Source organism: Entelurus aequoreus, linkage group LG11 (assembly GCF_033978785.1).
Source record: "Entelurus aequoreus isolate RoL-2023_Sb linkage group LG11, RoL_Eaeq_v1.1, whole genome shotgun sequence".
NCBI classification, from domain to species: Eukaryota; Metazoa; Chordata; class Actinopteri; order Syngnathiformes; family Syngnathidae; genus Entelurus; species Entelurus aequoreus.
Window position 1 is genome coordinate 10245339 of NC_084741.1, and position 15815 is coordinate 10261153.

A 15815-nucleotide genomic window follows, 5' to 3' on the forward strand; every position below is an offset into this window, starting at 1 on the left:
TACCTAAAGAAGAGCATACAGCTGGTCACACTTCCTCATGTTATCTGTAAGATCGAGGAAGAAATGTGAACCATCTAAAAAAAAATGTGTCACGCATAAGCACAATGAAGGAGCCCAGAATTGTTTTTATTTTCATTAAACAATTTAACAGGTTTTCTCACTAGGAAACCTTATTTAATTTATTCCGTAGAATGCGCGGAGATTGAAAACCCAAAAAAACTTTTATTGTCAAGAAGAAACAGCATTTAACCAAGAATTTGGTTACCACACAACCTGAACTCATGGTGCCAACAAATGTTTGCATTGCATGCTGGGAGCTTAACCACAACACGTTACACAGCCCCTACCCCAGCAACCCATGTATCCATCACTAAGTCCCTAAGGTGTTGGGGAAGCTGCCGCTGCCGTCGGATTTGCTCAAATGGCTTCGCAGTGATTTCTGAAGGTACAGTGCCAGCTCAAGGATCCCCCCCCCCCCCGATCCCCTGAAGGGCTCAGAGGTTGGTAGGGAGCGAGCCGGCCCCTGTGGAGCACCACCACACAGGTTCTCTTGACCAGCCGCATTATATACCCAACGTCTGACAGCCTCTCCAGCACAGTACAGGGTCCTGTCCAGTGAATCATCAGCTTTGGGGAAAGGCCCTTCTTCTTCTAAGGGCTGTATATCCAAACCTGTGCCCGTGCGGTAAAGTCCTCTCCCCTGCAACGAGTGTCGTAGGCCCGCTTCTGACGAGACACAGCATCTGCGAGGGCTGTTCGAGTTAGGTCATGAACCTCTTGAAGCCTCTTTCGAAGATGGAAGAGATAGTCTAAACCAACCTAAACCCACCCACCACTTAAGTCTCAGGGGGAGGGCCGAATACCAAGTCCACAGGGGTACAGAGGTCATGTCTGAACATGAGGGCTGCAGGGGTGCACTTAGTGGACTTTTGGACTGCTGTCCGACATGGCCACAAGACCAGGGCAGGTGCAGGTCCCAGTCTTGCTGCCAACGCTGGTTAGGATAGCCAGTTGGGTGGCCAGGGTGCGGTTAAACTGTTCAACCAGCCCGTCACTTTGACGATGCAGCGGTGTAGTCCGGGTCTTCTTGATGCCCAGCCTTTTACAAACTTCGCCGAACATTGGAGTCTCAAAGTTCCGCCCCCGGTCGCTGTGCAGCTCCTCCGGCACGCCGAAGTGGCAGAACAACTTGTTTACAAAGTACTCCGAGGTTGTGATGGCACTCTGGTCAGGGATTGCGTAGGCTTCAGGCCATTTGGTGAAGTAGTCCATGGCTACCAGAATGTAGCGGTTAACCCGCTCCGTGATCGGAAAGGGGCCCAGGATGTCAACAGCAAAACGCTCCATGGGAGCCCCCACCTGTACTGTTGCAAGGGGGGCATGCGAGCGCTGGTTGGGCCCCTTCTTTGCAGTGCAGGTGCCACACCGATGAACATAAAGCTCCACATCCTGGCGACACCCTGGCCATTAGAACCGGGACTGGAGGCGGTAAAGGGTCTTGGTAACCCAAAGTGGCCATCTCCAACCGAACCATGAACAAACTGGAGCACTTGAGAACATAGTTGGTGGGGCACAAGGAGCTGAAGAATGCTGCCGCCACTAGGGGTCTGCCAGTGGTGATGTAGCAAACCATCACAGCTGAGGAGACTAGACCACTGAGAGTAGAGGGTTTTAGTCTTAGGGTCGAAAGCTGAAACTGCTGACAATGCTGGTCGTCGACCCGTCCTCACCCAATCCTGAACACGGGAGAGGTCAGAATCTTGGCCCCGGTGGCACTGAAGTTGTTCCAGATCGATTTCCTCTGGTCTGGGGTCATGGTTTACAGAGTCATCAACTGAGTTGGTCCGTAAAACTGCTACCACAGGAGCCGCTGTCTCCTGTTTTTCCACGTGCTGACAGTACCTGCATTCTTCCTCCTCACAGGGCTGGCAAGATAGTGCGTGTGCGTTGACATGGAGACGACCTGCCCGGTGGCAAATCTCAAAGTCGTAGTCTTGGAGTGTCTCCAGCCACCTGGCAAGCTCTCCAATGCCAGGCCAGTCTCTCACTGCTGCTACTTTCACTGGGTTGGTGGACACACCTGCTGCGCTGACCACATGACCCAGGAAGCAGGTCTCTTGCCAGAAAAGGTGACATTTCTTGGGGTGGAGGAGCAGACCCGCCTTGCGGATAGGGTGAAAGACTTCTTCCAAGTTAATTAGCGCACTCCCGAAGTCCGCAGCATGCACGAGAAAGTCGTCCAAGTAGACCACAGAGTGTCTTTGGAGAATGTCAGCCAAAATCCTGTGTTTAAGGTGCTCAAAGGTGGCTAGGGTGTTCACTTTGACCTGACAATGGGGAAAGCAGTCTTTGGACTTGCTTTTGGTGCCAGCTCCACTTGCCAATAGCTGCTCTTGAGATCGAGGGAACTGAATCAACATGACCCAGAGATGTAGTGGGCTTCGTCCACCCTGGGTAGCGTGTAGGAGTCCTTGCGTGTGACTTCGTTGAGACGGTGGTAATCAACGCAGAAACGCCAGGCGCCGTCTTTCTTTCTGACCAACACCACTGGAGGCGCCCAGTTGTAGAGGACTCAGTGACACCCACCTCCAATATCTCCTTAATTTTGTGTTCTGCTCCAGCCTGCTGAGTGTGGAGGAAACGGCATGGCCAAAGGCAGATGATGTGAAGTACCAGTGTCAATGTCATACTGTACCAAACCGGTGTGTGTGCAGGCCTCACCTTTACTGCAATGATGTCGGGAAACATGTCCAGTAACTCACAAAGTTGACGTCCCTGCTCCGCCTCCAGGCCCTCACTACTTCTGCAGTACAGATCCTCAGTCGCTTGCTTAGTCTTGACGGCCGTCGGTTGATGTTACTCTTTGGCAAGAGATAATGCTGCTGTGGCCCCACGGGTCCACGGGTCCACGGGTCCTTCCCTTCCAGTGGTTTGGAGTACTACAGTCTCAGAGCCCAGGTGCAGTGGGGCTTTGGTTACATCCACCACAGCTTCCCACTTAGCCAGTAGGTCCAGCCCGATAATGCAGGAGTCTTGATTGTGGGTTAACCAGAACTTATGGCCCACCATACAACTCGCAACAGTCACTTGAAGGGACTTCTTCCATAGCGTTCTGGTGCATTAGCCGGAGACTGTGGTGATACAAAGCTTGGTGGGGTTCCAACCCTTTGGGTTCTGGCACTGTGTCCCAGGTAACGTTCCAGGCCGGATGAGGGAAATAGTGGACCCAGTGTCCACGAGGGTTCTGCACTTGGTGCCATCGATGTCACAGTCTACGTACAGTCCATGAGTTAGCCCCAGGCGACCAGAAATGTGGCAGGGTGAGGGAGAACTGGGTTGTTGGGGATGGCAGGGCTCCCCTTGTGCCACCTTGTTCTAGTTTGACGGAGGGTGAGGGGCTGGGCTTCTTGTAGCTGGTACAAGGCAGTAGTGCCCAATGTGGCCTGGTTCTCCACATTGGTAGCATCCCTCTGTAGGTCGTTAGGCAACCTGGTTCCTTGTTTCCTTACAAGGTTGTTGAAGGGGTGTGCTGATAGCTTGTCAGGTGACTTCTTCGGGGTCACTGACGTCAAAGTCTGCTTGATGAGCCATATGCCTCATGTCAAGGTAGCTTTGCTGTTGGAGTCGTTCTGGTTGTAGACCCCGAACGAAGACCTGGAGAGCAAGCTTCTTGTGCAGCAGCGTCAAAGGAAGGGTGCCCTTGACATGCGTAAAGGCGGAGATTTGCGGTGTAGGCACCCAGACGTTCCCCTTCTTTCCTCTGGCGGCGGACTAGCTTTGCCCAAGCATCATCAGCGTAGGTGCGGAGACCAACACGATGCTGTAGTGCTCCTCGATAGCTAGCCAATTCAGTCTCTCTTGTGGTTCTATGTCGGTAAGGATCTGCAGTGCTCTGACTTCCAGGGTGAGGGCGACTTGGACTGCTATCTCTTCTGTTGACCAGCCATTAAACTGACCAGCCAAATGCACTTGGAGGAGATAAGTCTCCGGGGAATCTTCTCCAATATAAAGTGGCAATTTCATCGCCTCTTAGCTCCGGCCGTTAAGCACCGTTGATAGCACTGTGGCTGCTCGTGAGCGTGGTTGTTGTCGGCCTGCCAGCCTTCACCCGTAGAGGCCCTGCGGCACCATTCTACCTCACTGATGCTGGCTGGACGGTGATTCCCTACTGGGCCACAAGACGGCGATCACTCTCCTTCAATGCTGCTGGCTGTATGGTCATTCCTTACTGCACCTCCAAGCAGCGATCACTCCTCACTGGTCGAGGATCTCTGGTTCCACTAAGATGACCAGCCAGCACTTCAATGGGAGAAATTATTCTTGCAGAGATGTCTCCAAGTTTCTTGGGTTGAGCCTTCTCCATCACATGAATACGTGAGATCAGTTATTCAATCTCCTCCAGCATAGCTGCCATCCCATCCTACTTCTGACACCAATGTGGCAGGCTTGGACTAGCATTGCAAGAATTTGTGGAGATGGGAAACCCCAAAATAACTTGCTTTATTGTCAAGAAGAGAGCATTTAACCAACAGTGACACCACCTGAACTCTTGGTGCCAACTAACAATTGTCTGCAGTGCATGCTGGGAGCTTAACCACAACATGTTACATTATTAAATGCTATAAAATATATCAGTCACGCTAACAACCCATTGTGTTTCAGAGTAAATGCCGCAGTTCTTAATAAAATTATGTTTTAATCCAAGGAACAGGAGATCGAGTCCTGTCAAAAGCTTGTTTTATTTGTTGTTTTATTTATTGTATTAATTTAATGGCATTTTGTAATGAAAATGAAAATAAATTTTTACCCATTTTCCTAGGAATTTTCCTGAACAGTGGTACCTTAATTTACGAGTACCTTAATCTACGGGTGTTTTGAAATATGAGGTGTCTCTCGGCTTTTTCTTTTTCTTTAAATTGCAAGCGCAATTTAAGTTACGGGCTTCTGGGCTGCTAGACGGTGTAATGCCACAGTGAACGCCAAAAGAGCCGTGCCCAAAAATCCGGTCCTACTTGCTAGCATTAGCTCATAGCTCGAAATCAAAATATCTTTGTTTTCCAACAAAATCTTTAGCAACGGTTCAACTTCCACAGCCTTCCATCCGACATCCTCATTCTGGTGAGACTTGCTCCTTCACCCAGGGCTTGGCTTTATGAGCCGCCTGAAGCTGTTTTGGGTGTCCATTAGAATCTGTTGCTTTGCTGTCCTACAAACACGGGTGTGGTCCTCTCCGCTTCCGCTGCTGCCTAGTAACACTCCTAGCACATCACCTGAAAAGTGTCCACTCTTATTTACCACACTGATTATGGGAGATAGCATAACTAGGAATATCCGCTTTTTCAACGTCATTACTCTCTGCTATCTCAGCCCTATTGACCAGCATTCCCTTAACTTGGCTAAATTAGGCGAGGCTAGGCCAAGCACGGATTAAATTTATTTCCATTCATTTCAATGGAAGGGCTGCTTTAAGATTTGAATATTCCAGTTGTGCTTGGTCGTGGAACATAATGCGCTCATAGGCTGAGGTATTTTAAAATGTACCGGTAAATATCAACAGGAATGGCCAGGCCCTCCCTCCGAATAGTTAAAAAAGTCTTATATCCAGTCGGTGATCCGGATCAGACCCAAAAAGTAATTATTTTTTCCTTATCTAATTTCCGATATTTTTTAAAAAATAGATAAAAATCAGTTGATCTTTTTTTTTTTTAGCTATTTTTAGCGTAATAAATATCTTGTCTTCATCTGGCTGCGAGCATACACCCATAAGCGTAAACAAGGTAACAAAGTAAGAAATATCCGGATGAGGACCAAAATCTAATCACATTTCCTTATCTCATTTCAGACATTTCCTGAAATGTTGCCCAAATCTTTTTGAGTTATTTTGCGAACAAACTTGCAACCAAACAATGGCAACTCCTCCTATTTTAACATAGTTGGTTTGTAGAATGACAAAAGTAAATTATGCATTACCCTTACATGTATTACAGTGTTTATTTAATTCATTTTAGCAAATTGTAATAAACACAGACTCGTCCAGCATGTGTGACAGCTTGTCTTATTTGTTTTGAACTCCAATTAAATCCCTCTTGTGAAATTGTATAGGATCAAAATAATATAGCACATACTATATTATATATGTCAGTCTACAAATCAAGATTTATAATTTGGCATTGTTTGTTTATATTTCTGTATACTTTTCTGATCAAACTGCTGTAATTGAAGTATTTTTTTGTGTTAAATTATTAATATAGTTAAGTTGTGTTTAAATATTTGAATATATTGCATGTCGAGCTGTTTCGCAGAACAGTCCATGTTGTGCTACTTCATAGATAGTCTAAAAGTACTGTTACTTGGAAGGTAGCAGGTTGGCTGTGGTGGACGAAGCAGAAAATAATATTCTATTCAAACGTACTCTCGTAAGGATTGTGCAACGGCCTGTTGATAAACTGTCCATAAAAAGATATAATATCTAACATTTGCCGGTCTTCTTGCTCTAATTGCATTTTCCCTGTATGTGGTCTTGTACATATGCAGTGGCTCTTCCCTCAGTGACAGGCCTCCAGCTGTTCGATGTGACTCATAACAGCATAAAAGCAAGATGGCACAGTGTGGAGGGAGCGTCAGGCTACATGTTGCTTTATGCGCCGCTCACAGACGACGGCGACATGGACGAGAAAGAGGTCATGTTTAAAATAAATGAGATGTTTAAGTTTACACTTTGAATGAACTCATCGACCATAGTTTTGTGTTTATTGAGGAAGTTTGTGTTCTTGTCTACAGGTCAAGGTGTCAGATGCAGTGACAGAGCTGAAGTTGGATGGTCTGATCCCACACACTGAGTATACCGTCACTGTTTATGCAATGTATGGAGAGGAGGCCAGTGACCCCATTACCAATCAGCAAACTACGTGTGAGTGATATGGTTTGTACTGTTTTGTGATGAGTGTCTTGGACGTGAAATGGCACAAAAGTTGCATCAGTATCTAAATACATGCAGATTTTACAACAGTCCTTTATTAGATTTTTTTGTGGTTTTCAGTAGTGTCAATCTAGGGTGTCCATATTTGGCTTGAAACTCTTTTTCTAGCAGTCAATCAATATAATACATGCAGCAATAAATGTTACTGTTGTCAAATTGTTATTTAAAAAAAAAACAAAGCTTAATCACTCTTTTGAATTTGAATTAGTCACAGGTTATCATTTACTTGCATGATATAAATTAACTTAAAAATGTGCCCAATATATATTTTATTGTCAGAATGTCATACAGAATTAAAAATACAACTTTTTAATTGAATGCAAGTCATTTATTTACTCAAAAATTGCTAACAGTATTATCTAAAGTTATCTAATCAGGTTGTATTTTGAAGTGGCTAGCAAGCACAACAGTCTCCTCACTAATTTTTGCAGTGGGTTAGCATTGGCCTGATCACTGACCGTATAACAACCCACGCTTTTAGGTAACCATCCGCAGTTAAGATAAAGGAACATGTACAGTCAAAATGAATTTTGTGATTCATCTGCGTATGTACATGATTAATGTGATATTTTTTTGTGGTTACCGGTAATCACGAGTTAACTTGTTATTTTTGACATCCTTATAATTATACATTTTATTAAATTTCACGTTAATTTGCCTTGTGACCTATAACACAAATCTAAGATTACATTATATTTCTCATGAAGCTCAGGATATATTGACCTATAGTATTTATATATTTCTGTAATTCACACAATTATTTTATTAAATTTTACACCAATTTTCTTGTCACCTATAACAGAAATTTAAGATTATTTGTTTTTGTGTATAAATCTTGAGATATTTTGACCTACATTATTTCTATACTTCTGTAATGCACAAAATGTTTGAAATGTATATTTCAGTTTTTCTGTATTCTTCCTTGGAAAAAGTTTAGATCCTCCTATTTATACACTATATTTATACTCTCTTGCAACCACAATCACAATAATAAACATATTGTTAAATTAATACCAAAGCTCAATATTCAGTACCAAAGCTAAGCAATATTATCTTTGTAAAGGCACATTTTTTTATATGACTTCTGTATTGGATCTCATAAGATTCTCCAGGTGTCCCTATTGAAGTGTCCAGTGAGAATGGAATATTTTTTCTGAAGTTGCCATCCTCTCGCTTTCTGCTCAGTATCACTGCATCCCCCCAGTAACCTCCAATTCTCTGACATCACCCACAACTCGGCACGCATCAGCTGGGACGCTTCAGGAAGAGGAGTTACGGGTTATCGTATCATGTGGGTCAAAACACACGGGCAGGTCACAGAGGAGGTGTGTGTGTGTTCAGCATTGTCTCGCATGTATTTACTTTGTAAACTATTGTGGAACAACTTTGTGACTTTCAAATGTTAAGTTCTATAGATTTACTTCAGTTTTACAATTACTTATGAGCAATGCATGTGCACAAGTACAAGCAGCACACCCCTACATATTCCTATAACGTTTGATTTATTTTAAACCAGGGGTCTCGACTTGCAGCCCGTGCGCATACACAAAAGCAGTCCCAGAAAAACAACTAACAATTTGCAGTCATGTTGTTGTTACGGTACGCTACACATTCAGTGATAGCTAATAATAGTCGCTAAACTATGCTGAAACGCTATCATTAGCTGACAACAAATATAATTAATGTGCGTGTGTTGCGTGGGGCATAGTCCATCTCAGTGGCCTAGTGGTTAGAGTGTCCGCCCTGAGATCGGTAGGTTGGAGTTCAAATCCCAGCCGAGTCATACCAAAGACTATAAAAATGGGACCCATTACCTCCCTGCTTGGCACTCAGCATCAAGGGTTGGAGTTGGGGGTTAAATCACCAAAATGATTCCCGGGCGCGGCGCCGCTGCTGCCCACTGCTCCCCACTGCTCCCCAAGGGGATGGGTCAAATGCAGAGGACAAATTTCACCACATCTAGTGTGTGTGTGTGACAATCATTGGTACTTTAATCTTAATCTTAATCTTTATGTGCTCAAAGCCGGTACAGGGCAGTATATAATGCTTAGAATACTTTTGAAAGTTAGCCTCCTCCAGGCAGCAACTTAGTGTAAAAGCAGCATGTGCACCCTGGGTGACTAATAGTTAAATGTACTGTGGAAATCTTCAACACCTCTACACCAGTGACTCTCAAACTTATTTCCACCAAGTACCACCTGAGGAAAAACTTGGCTTTCCAAGTACCCCCATAATGACCAACATTAAAATACAGTAGCGTAATAGGCCTAAGTATAAAAAAACAAAAACAAGGCAGAGGTTTTATTCAACAAGTACCGTATTTTTCGGACTATAAGTCGCAGTTTTTTTCATAGTTTGGCCGGGGGTGCGACTTATACTCAGGAGCGACTTATGTGTGAAAATATTAACACATTACCGTAAAATATCAAATAATATTTTTTAGCTCATTCACGTAAGAGACTAGACCAGTGGTTCTTAACCTGGGTTCGATCGAACCCTAGGGGTTCGGTGAGTCGGGCTTCTCCCTATCGGCATATTACGGATACGGCAACAGCAGAAGTCACACTGATTTTCAGGTGTGTAATTTGTTGTGAGTTTATGCACTGTGCTGGTTTTGTTCTTTGAACAAGGTGATGTTCATGCACGGTTCATTCTGTGCACCAGTAATAAAACATGGTAACACTTTAGTATGGGGAACATATTCACCATTAATTAGTTGCTTATTAACATGCAAATTGGTAACATATTGGCTCCTAACTAGTCATTATTAAGTACTTATTAATGCCTTATTCGGCATGGCCTTATTATAACCCTAACCCTCTAACCCTGGCCCTAACCCTCTAACCCTAACCCTAACCAAATAACTCTAAATTAAGTCTTTGTTACTTAGAAAATGTTCCCCATACTAAAGTGTTACCAAAAGCATATCACTTTGTCTTGAATTTGAATTTTTTTTTATTTTTCACTAAAGAAGGGTTCTGTGTATGCACATATGAAACTGGTAGGGTTCGGTACCTCCAACACGGTTAAGAACCACTGGACTAGACGTACAAGATTTCATGGGATTTAGCGATTAGGAGTGACAGATTGTTTGGTAAACGTATAGCATGTTCTACACTACCGTTCAAAAGTTTGGGGTCACATAGAAATGTCCTTATTTTTGAAGGAAAAGCACTGTACTTTTCAATGGAGATAACTTTAAACTAGTCTTAACTTTAAAGAAATACACTCTATACATTGCTAATGTGGTAAATGACTATTCTAGCTGCAAATGTCTGGTTTTTGGTGCAATATCTACATAGGTGTATAGAGGCCCATTTCCAGCAACTATCACTCCAGTGTTCTAATGGTACAATGTGTTTGCTCATAGGCTCAGAAGGCTAATTGATGATTAGAAAAGCCTTGTGCAATCATGTTCACACATCTGAAAACAGTTTAGCTCGTTACAGAAGCTACAAAACTGACCTTCCTTTGAGCAGATTGAGTTTCTGGAGCATCACAGCTACAACCCTAAACTAACACCCTCCCCGGATTGCTAATACTCTAATGTAAACAATCAAATGCAGATACTTTTTCTTTTTCTTATGCCTTCTGATCTCTCTCTCTCTCTCTCTCTCTCTCTCTCTCTCTCTCTCTCTCTCTCTCTCTCTCTCTCTCTCTCTCTCTCTCTCTCTCTCTCTCTATGTCCACTACTTGATGTCCATATCCCCCCCACCCCACCCCCCCTCCACACCCCTGATTGTAAATAATGTAAATAATTCAATGTGATTATCTTGTGTGATGACTGTATTATGATGATAGTATATATGATAGTATATCAATCAATCAATCAATCAATGTTCATTTATATAGCCCCAAATCACAAGCGTCTCAAAGGGCTGTACAAGCCACAACGACATCCTCGGTACAGAGCCCACATACGGGCAAGGAAAAACTCACCCCAGTGGGACGTCGGTGAATGACTATGAGAAACCTTGGAGAGGACCGCATATGTGGGTAACCCCCCCCCTCTAGGGGAGACCGAAAGCAACGGATGTCGAGTGGGTCTGACATAACATTGTGAAAGTCCAGTCCACAGTGGATCCAACACATCAGCGGGAGTCCAGTCCACAGCGGGGCCAACAGGAAACCATCCCGAGCGGAGACGGGTCAGCAGCGCAGAGATGTCCCCAACCGATGCACAGGCTAGTGGTCCACCCGGGGTCCCGGCTCTGGACAGCCAGCACTTCATCCATGGCCACCGGACCTATGCGACTCCCCCTCGCAAGGGACAGGGGAGAAGAGGAGAGAAGAAAAGAAACGGCAGATCAACTGGTCTAAAAAAGGGGGGGGTCTATTTAAAGGCTAGATTATACAAATGAGTTTTAAGATGGGACTTAAATGCTTCTACTGAGGTAGCATCTCTAACTGTTACCGGGAGGGCATTCCAGAGTACTGGAGCCCGAATAGAAAACGCTCTATAGCCCGCAGACTTTTTTTTGGCTCTGGGAATCACTAATAAGCCGGAGTTCTTTGAACGCAGATTTCTTGTCGGGACATATGGTACAATACAATCGGCGAGATAGGCTGGAGCTAAACCGTGTAATATTTTATACGTAAGTAGTAAAACCTTAAAGTCGCATCTTAAGTGCACAGGAAGCCAGTGCAAGTGAGCCAGTATAGGCGTAATATGATCAAACTTTCTTGTTTTTGTCAAAAGCCTTGCAGCCGCATTTTGTACCAACTGTAATCTTTTAATGCTAGACATAGGGAGGCCCGAAAATAATACGTTACAGTAATCGAGACGAGACGTAACGAACGCATGAATAATGATCTCAGCGTCGCTAGTGGACAAGATGGAACGAATTTTAGCGATATTACGGAGATGAAAGAAGGCCGTTTTAGTAACACTCTTAATGTGTGACTCAAACGAGAGAGTTGGGTCGAAGATAATACCCAGATTCTTTACCGAGTCTCCTTGTTTAATTGTTTGGTTGTCAAATGTTAAGGTGGTATTATTAAATAGATGTTGGTGTCTAGCAGGACCGATAATCAGCATTTCCGTTTTCTTAGCGTTGAGTTGCAAAAAGTTAGCGGACATCCATTGTTTAATTTCATTAAGACACGCCTCCAGCTGACTACAGTCCGGCGTGTTGGTCAGCTTTAGGGGAATGTAGAGTTGAGTGTCATCAGCATAACAGTGAAAGCTAACACCGTACTTGCGTATGATGTCACCCAGCGGCAGCATGTAAATACTAAAGAGTGCAGGGCCAAGAACCGAACCCTGGGGAACTCCGCACGTTACCTTGACATAGTCCGAGGTCACATTGTTATGGGAGACGCACTGCATCCTGTCAGTAAGATAAGAGTTAAACCAAGACAAGGCTAAGTCTGACATACCAATACGTGTTTTGATACGCTCTAATAAAATATTATGATCGACGGTATCGAAAGCGGCGCTAAGATCAAGGAGCAGCAACATAGATGACGCATCAGAATCCATCGTTAGCAATAGATCATTAGTCATTTTTGCGAGGGCTGTCTCCGTAGAGTGATTTGCCCTGAAACCGGATTGAAAAGGTTCACAGAGATTGTTAGTCACTAAATGTTCATTTAGCTGCTGTGCAACAGTTTTTTCGAGAATTTTGGAAATAAACGGAAGGTGGGAGACCGGTCGGTAGTTTACCATGAGGTCAGGATCGAGGTTAGGTCTTTTGAGCAGAGGATGAATAACCGCTTTTTTGAATGCTAGGGGAACAGTGCCGGAGGAAAGTGATAAGTTTATAATATTTAACACTGATGGACCTAATAATACAAACAGTTCCTTGATAAGTTTCCCAGGAAGTGGGTCAAGTAAACATGTTGTTTGTTTTATCCCACTTACACGCTGTAATAATTCCTCTAATGTTATTTCATCAAAAATAGAGAGACTATTTTGGAGGGCAGTGTCCGTCGTATATACAGTCGTATTTGTGTTAATAGAACCCAGTTGTAGCTGGGATGCGTTGTCTTTAATCTCCTTTCTAATGAGTTCAATTTTCTTATTAAAGAAATTCATAAAATCATCTGCTGAGTGGGTGGAGCTACTGGGAGGAGTCCCTTGTTGGGTTAGCGATGCTACTGTACTAAACAGAAATTTAGGATCGTTTTTGTTGAGGCGGATGAGATTTGAGTAGTATTTAGCTTTAGCTAAGGTAAGCATGCGTTTATAAGTTATTAAACTATCACTCCATGCTTGATGGAAAACCTCAAGTTTAGTCGCGCGCCATTTGCGTTCCAGTTTTCTACATGATAATTTATGAGCTCTAATTTCTTCTGTAAACCATGGGGTGCGCCTTTTAGGGGCCCTTTTTTGCTTTAGCGGTGCTATACTATCAATAATTTCGCGCAAGGCATCGTCAAAGTTGTTAGTGAGTTTATCAATAGAGCCGACATAATTTGGGAATGGTGCTATTACCGAAGGCAGTAGGTCAGCAAGAGTCATCGTTGTGGCAGCATTAATGTTGCGGCCGCTATAGCAGTTATTATTATTATTAGCTTGTTGACAAAGAGTCAAAACTTCAAATTTTATAAGGTAATGATCGGACATTACTTTAGTATATGGAAGTATCATAACTTTGGAGGTGGTGACACCCCTGACAAGCACTAGATCTATTGTATTACCGTTGCGATGCGTGGGTTCATGTATTATTTGTGTAAGACCACAGCTATCAATTATGGTTTGGAGCGCCACGCACTGAGGGTCCGATGGGGTATTCATATGGATATTAAAGTCCCCCATTATGATTATATTGTCGGCGTGCGTCACTAGATCAGCAACGAACTCTGAGAATTCACTGATAAAGTCCGAATAGGGCCCAGGGGGGCGGTAGATAACAGCCAGGTCGAGAGGTAGCGGTGTGACGGACCTCATAGTAAGCACCTCAAACGATTTATATTTATTATTTAGGTTAGGGGTAAGGTTGAAATTTTCATTGTATATTAGTGCGACACCCCCTCCCCTTTTAAGAGGGCGGGCAACATGCGCATTCGTATAGTTAGGAGGAGATGCCTCATTGAGCGCAAAAAATTCGTCCGGTTTGAGCCAGGTTTCGCTAAGACCAATGACGTTAAGATTGTTGTCTCTAATGACCTCATTAACCAATAACGCCTTGGGAGACAATGATCTTATGTTTAAAAAGCCCATAGTATAGGTATTGGGCTGTTTTGACGAGTTTTTGTTAAGATTATCCGTAGTGGCAATATTAACAATGTTGCGTTTATTATGCGTAGTGCACTTTAAATAGTTTCGACCATATCTAGGAATTGATATGACGGGAATTTTCCGATTGTTTGCTTGGTGCTGCAATAGACTGGACATATCATAATTTGCCACCTCAGTAGAATGCATGTCCACCTCTGACACAGACACAACAGAAAAAACATTATGTGAATTGTGTATTATTCTAAGAGAATTGCTATGCGTACATGGATTATCCAGCCTGGCGCTGGCTAGTTCTAGCTTAACTGACTCCTCACCCGGACTAACAGACATTGTAATTGCCTGTGACCGGGCTTGCTCTAGTGTAGTCAGTCAAGTGAGACTTAAATAGTAGTCTATGTTTCTAGACAGGATGATGGCGCCTTCCTGGTTAGGGTGAAGGCCGTCTCTCATCAGCAAGCCTGGTTTGCCCCAGAAAGAGGGCCAGTTATCAATAAACGTTAGTCCCTGCGTCCTACAGTAGCTAGCCAACCACTTGTTAAGCGAGACTAATCTGCTATATCTCTCATCATTGCCTCTCGCAGGCAGGGGGCCAGAGACAATTACTCGATGCCTGGACATCTTTCTGGCGAGATCACAAGTCCTGGCTATGTTTCTCTTTGTAATCTCTGACTGTCTCATTCTAGTGTCATTGGAGCCAACGTGTACAACTATATTCGCATAATTAGTGGTGCGATTAGCCTGTCGTACGTGTTTACTAGGCCTGTTGCGAGTTAGCTCCCTAAGATTAGCTTCAATGTCAGGTGCTCTGGCCCCGGGGATACACTTTATTGTGGCTGGTTTGCTAAGCTTTATGTTTCGGGTGATGGAGTCCCCTATAACTAAGGTGTGGTGCCCGGTAGACTGGGGTGTAGGACTAGCTAAAGAGCTAAATCTATTATGCGTCTCAACCGGTACACCGTAGCTTGTAGGCCGCTTAGGACTGCTACAAGCTGGGCTAGTTAGCTCGCTACAGCTAACGCTAGCAGATGTGTCCGCAACATCTAAAGTTACGACATTACTCTGCTCTAACTGGCGGACACGGCCCTCTAGCAGAGCCAACCTCTCCGTGAGTATGGTGCAAGACGCGCAGGAAGCCATTACTCACAGTGTTTTCTGTCACCGAGTGAAGTTCCTGCTGTCCTCAGGGAAGTGGTCGCGGTCTGTAGGAGTAGCTTCTTACTGACCGGCGCTGCCTTTCTCCGCGCTAGCTTAGCAGCTGGCTAGCTGAGGAAAGGGTGGTGGGACAGAGATCGGGTGATTTGCAAGTTAAATAGTACCACTAAAAATGTTTGAGAAGTGATAAAGAAAGCTGTAGAACAATTAAAAGCACACAGATAGAGCGCTACTTAGCTTTTTCGCAACAGCGAACAGACGGCGAGCAGTCACGCACGGTGAACCGGAACCGGAAGTTTTTTTTCTAATATATCTGTATCACGAATCAATTTAAGTGGACCACGACTTAAACAAGTTCAAAAACTTATTCGGGTGTTACCATTTAGTGGTCAATTGTACGGAATATGTACTTCACTGTGCAACCTACTAATAAAAGTCTCAATCAATCAATCAATCAATCAATCACATTTGTGGGGTCAATTAAACGCTCAAAATGGCCAG

The 15815-nt window shown here is 44.0% G+C and overlaps 1 protein-coding gene across 1 annotated transcript in view; it reads left to right on the forward strand.

The window, feature by feature from the left end:
* Positions 1-15815, forward strand: part of LOC133660511 (collagen alpha-1(XIV) chain-like) — a 243948-nt gene that overhangs the window by 7692 nt on the left and 220441 nt on the right. Inside the window, exons 9-11 of the mRNA XM_062064049.1 lie at positions 6535-6680; positions 6781-6910; positions 8165-8304. Of these exons, the coding sequence (XP_061920033.1) occupies positions 6535-6680; positions 6781-6910; positions 8165-8304 (416 nt within the window). The remainder of the gene's footprint in view (positions 1-6534; positions 6681-6780; positions 6911-8164; positions 8305-15815) is intronic.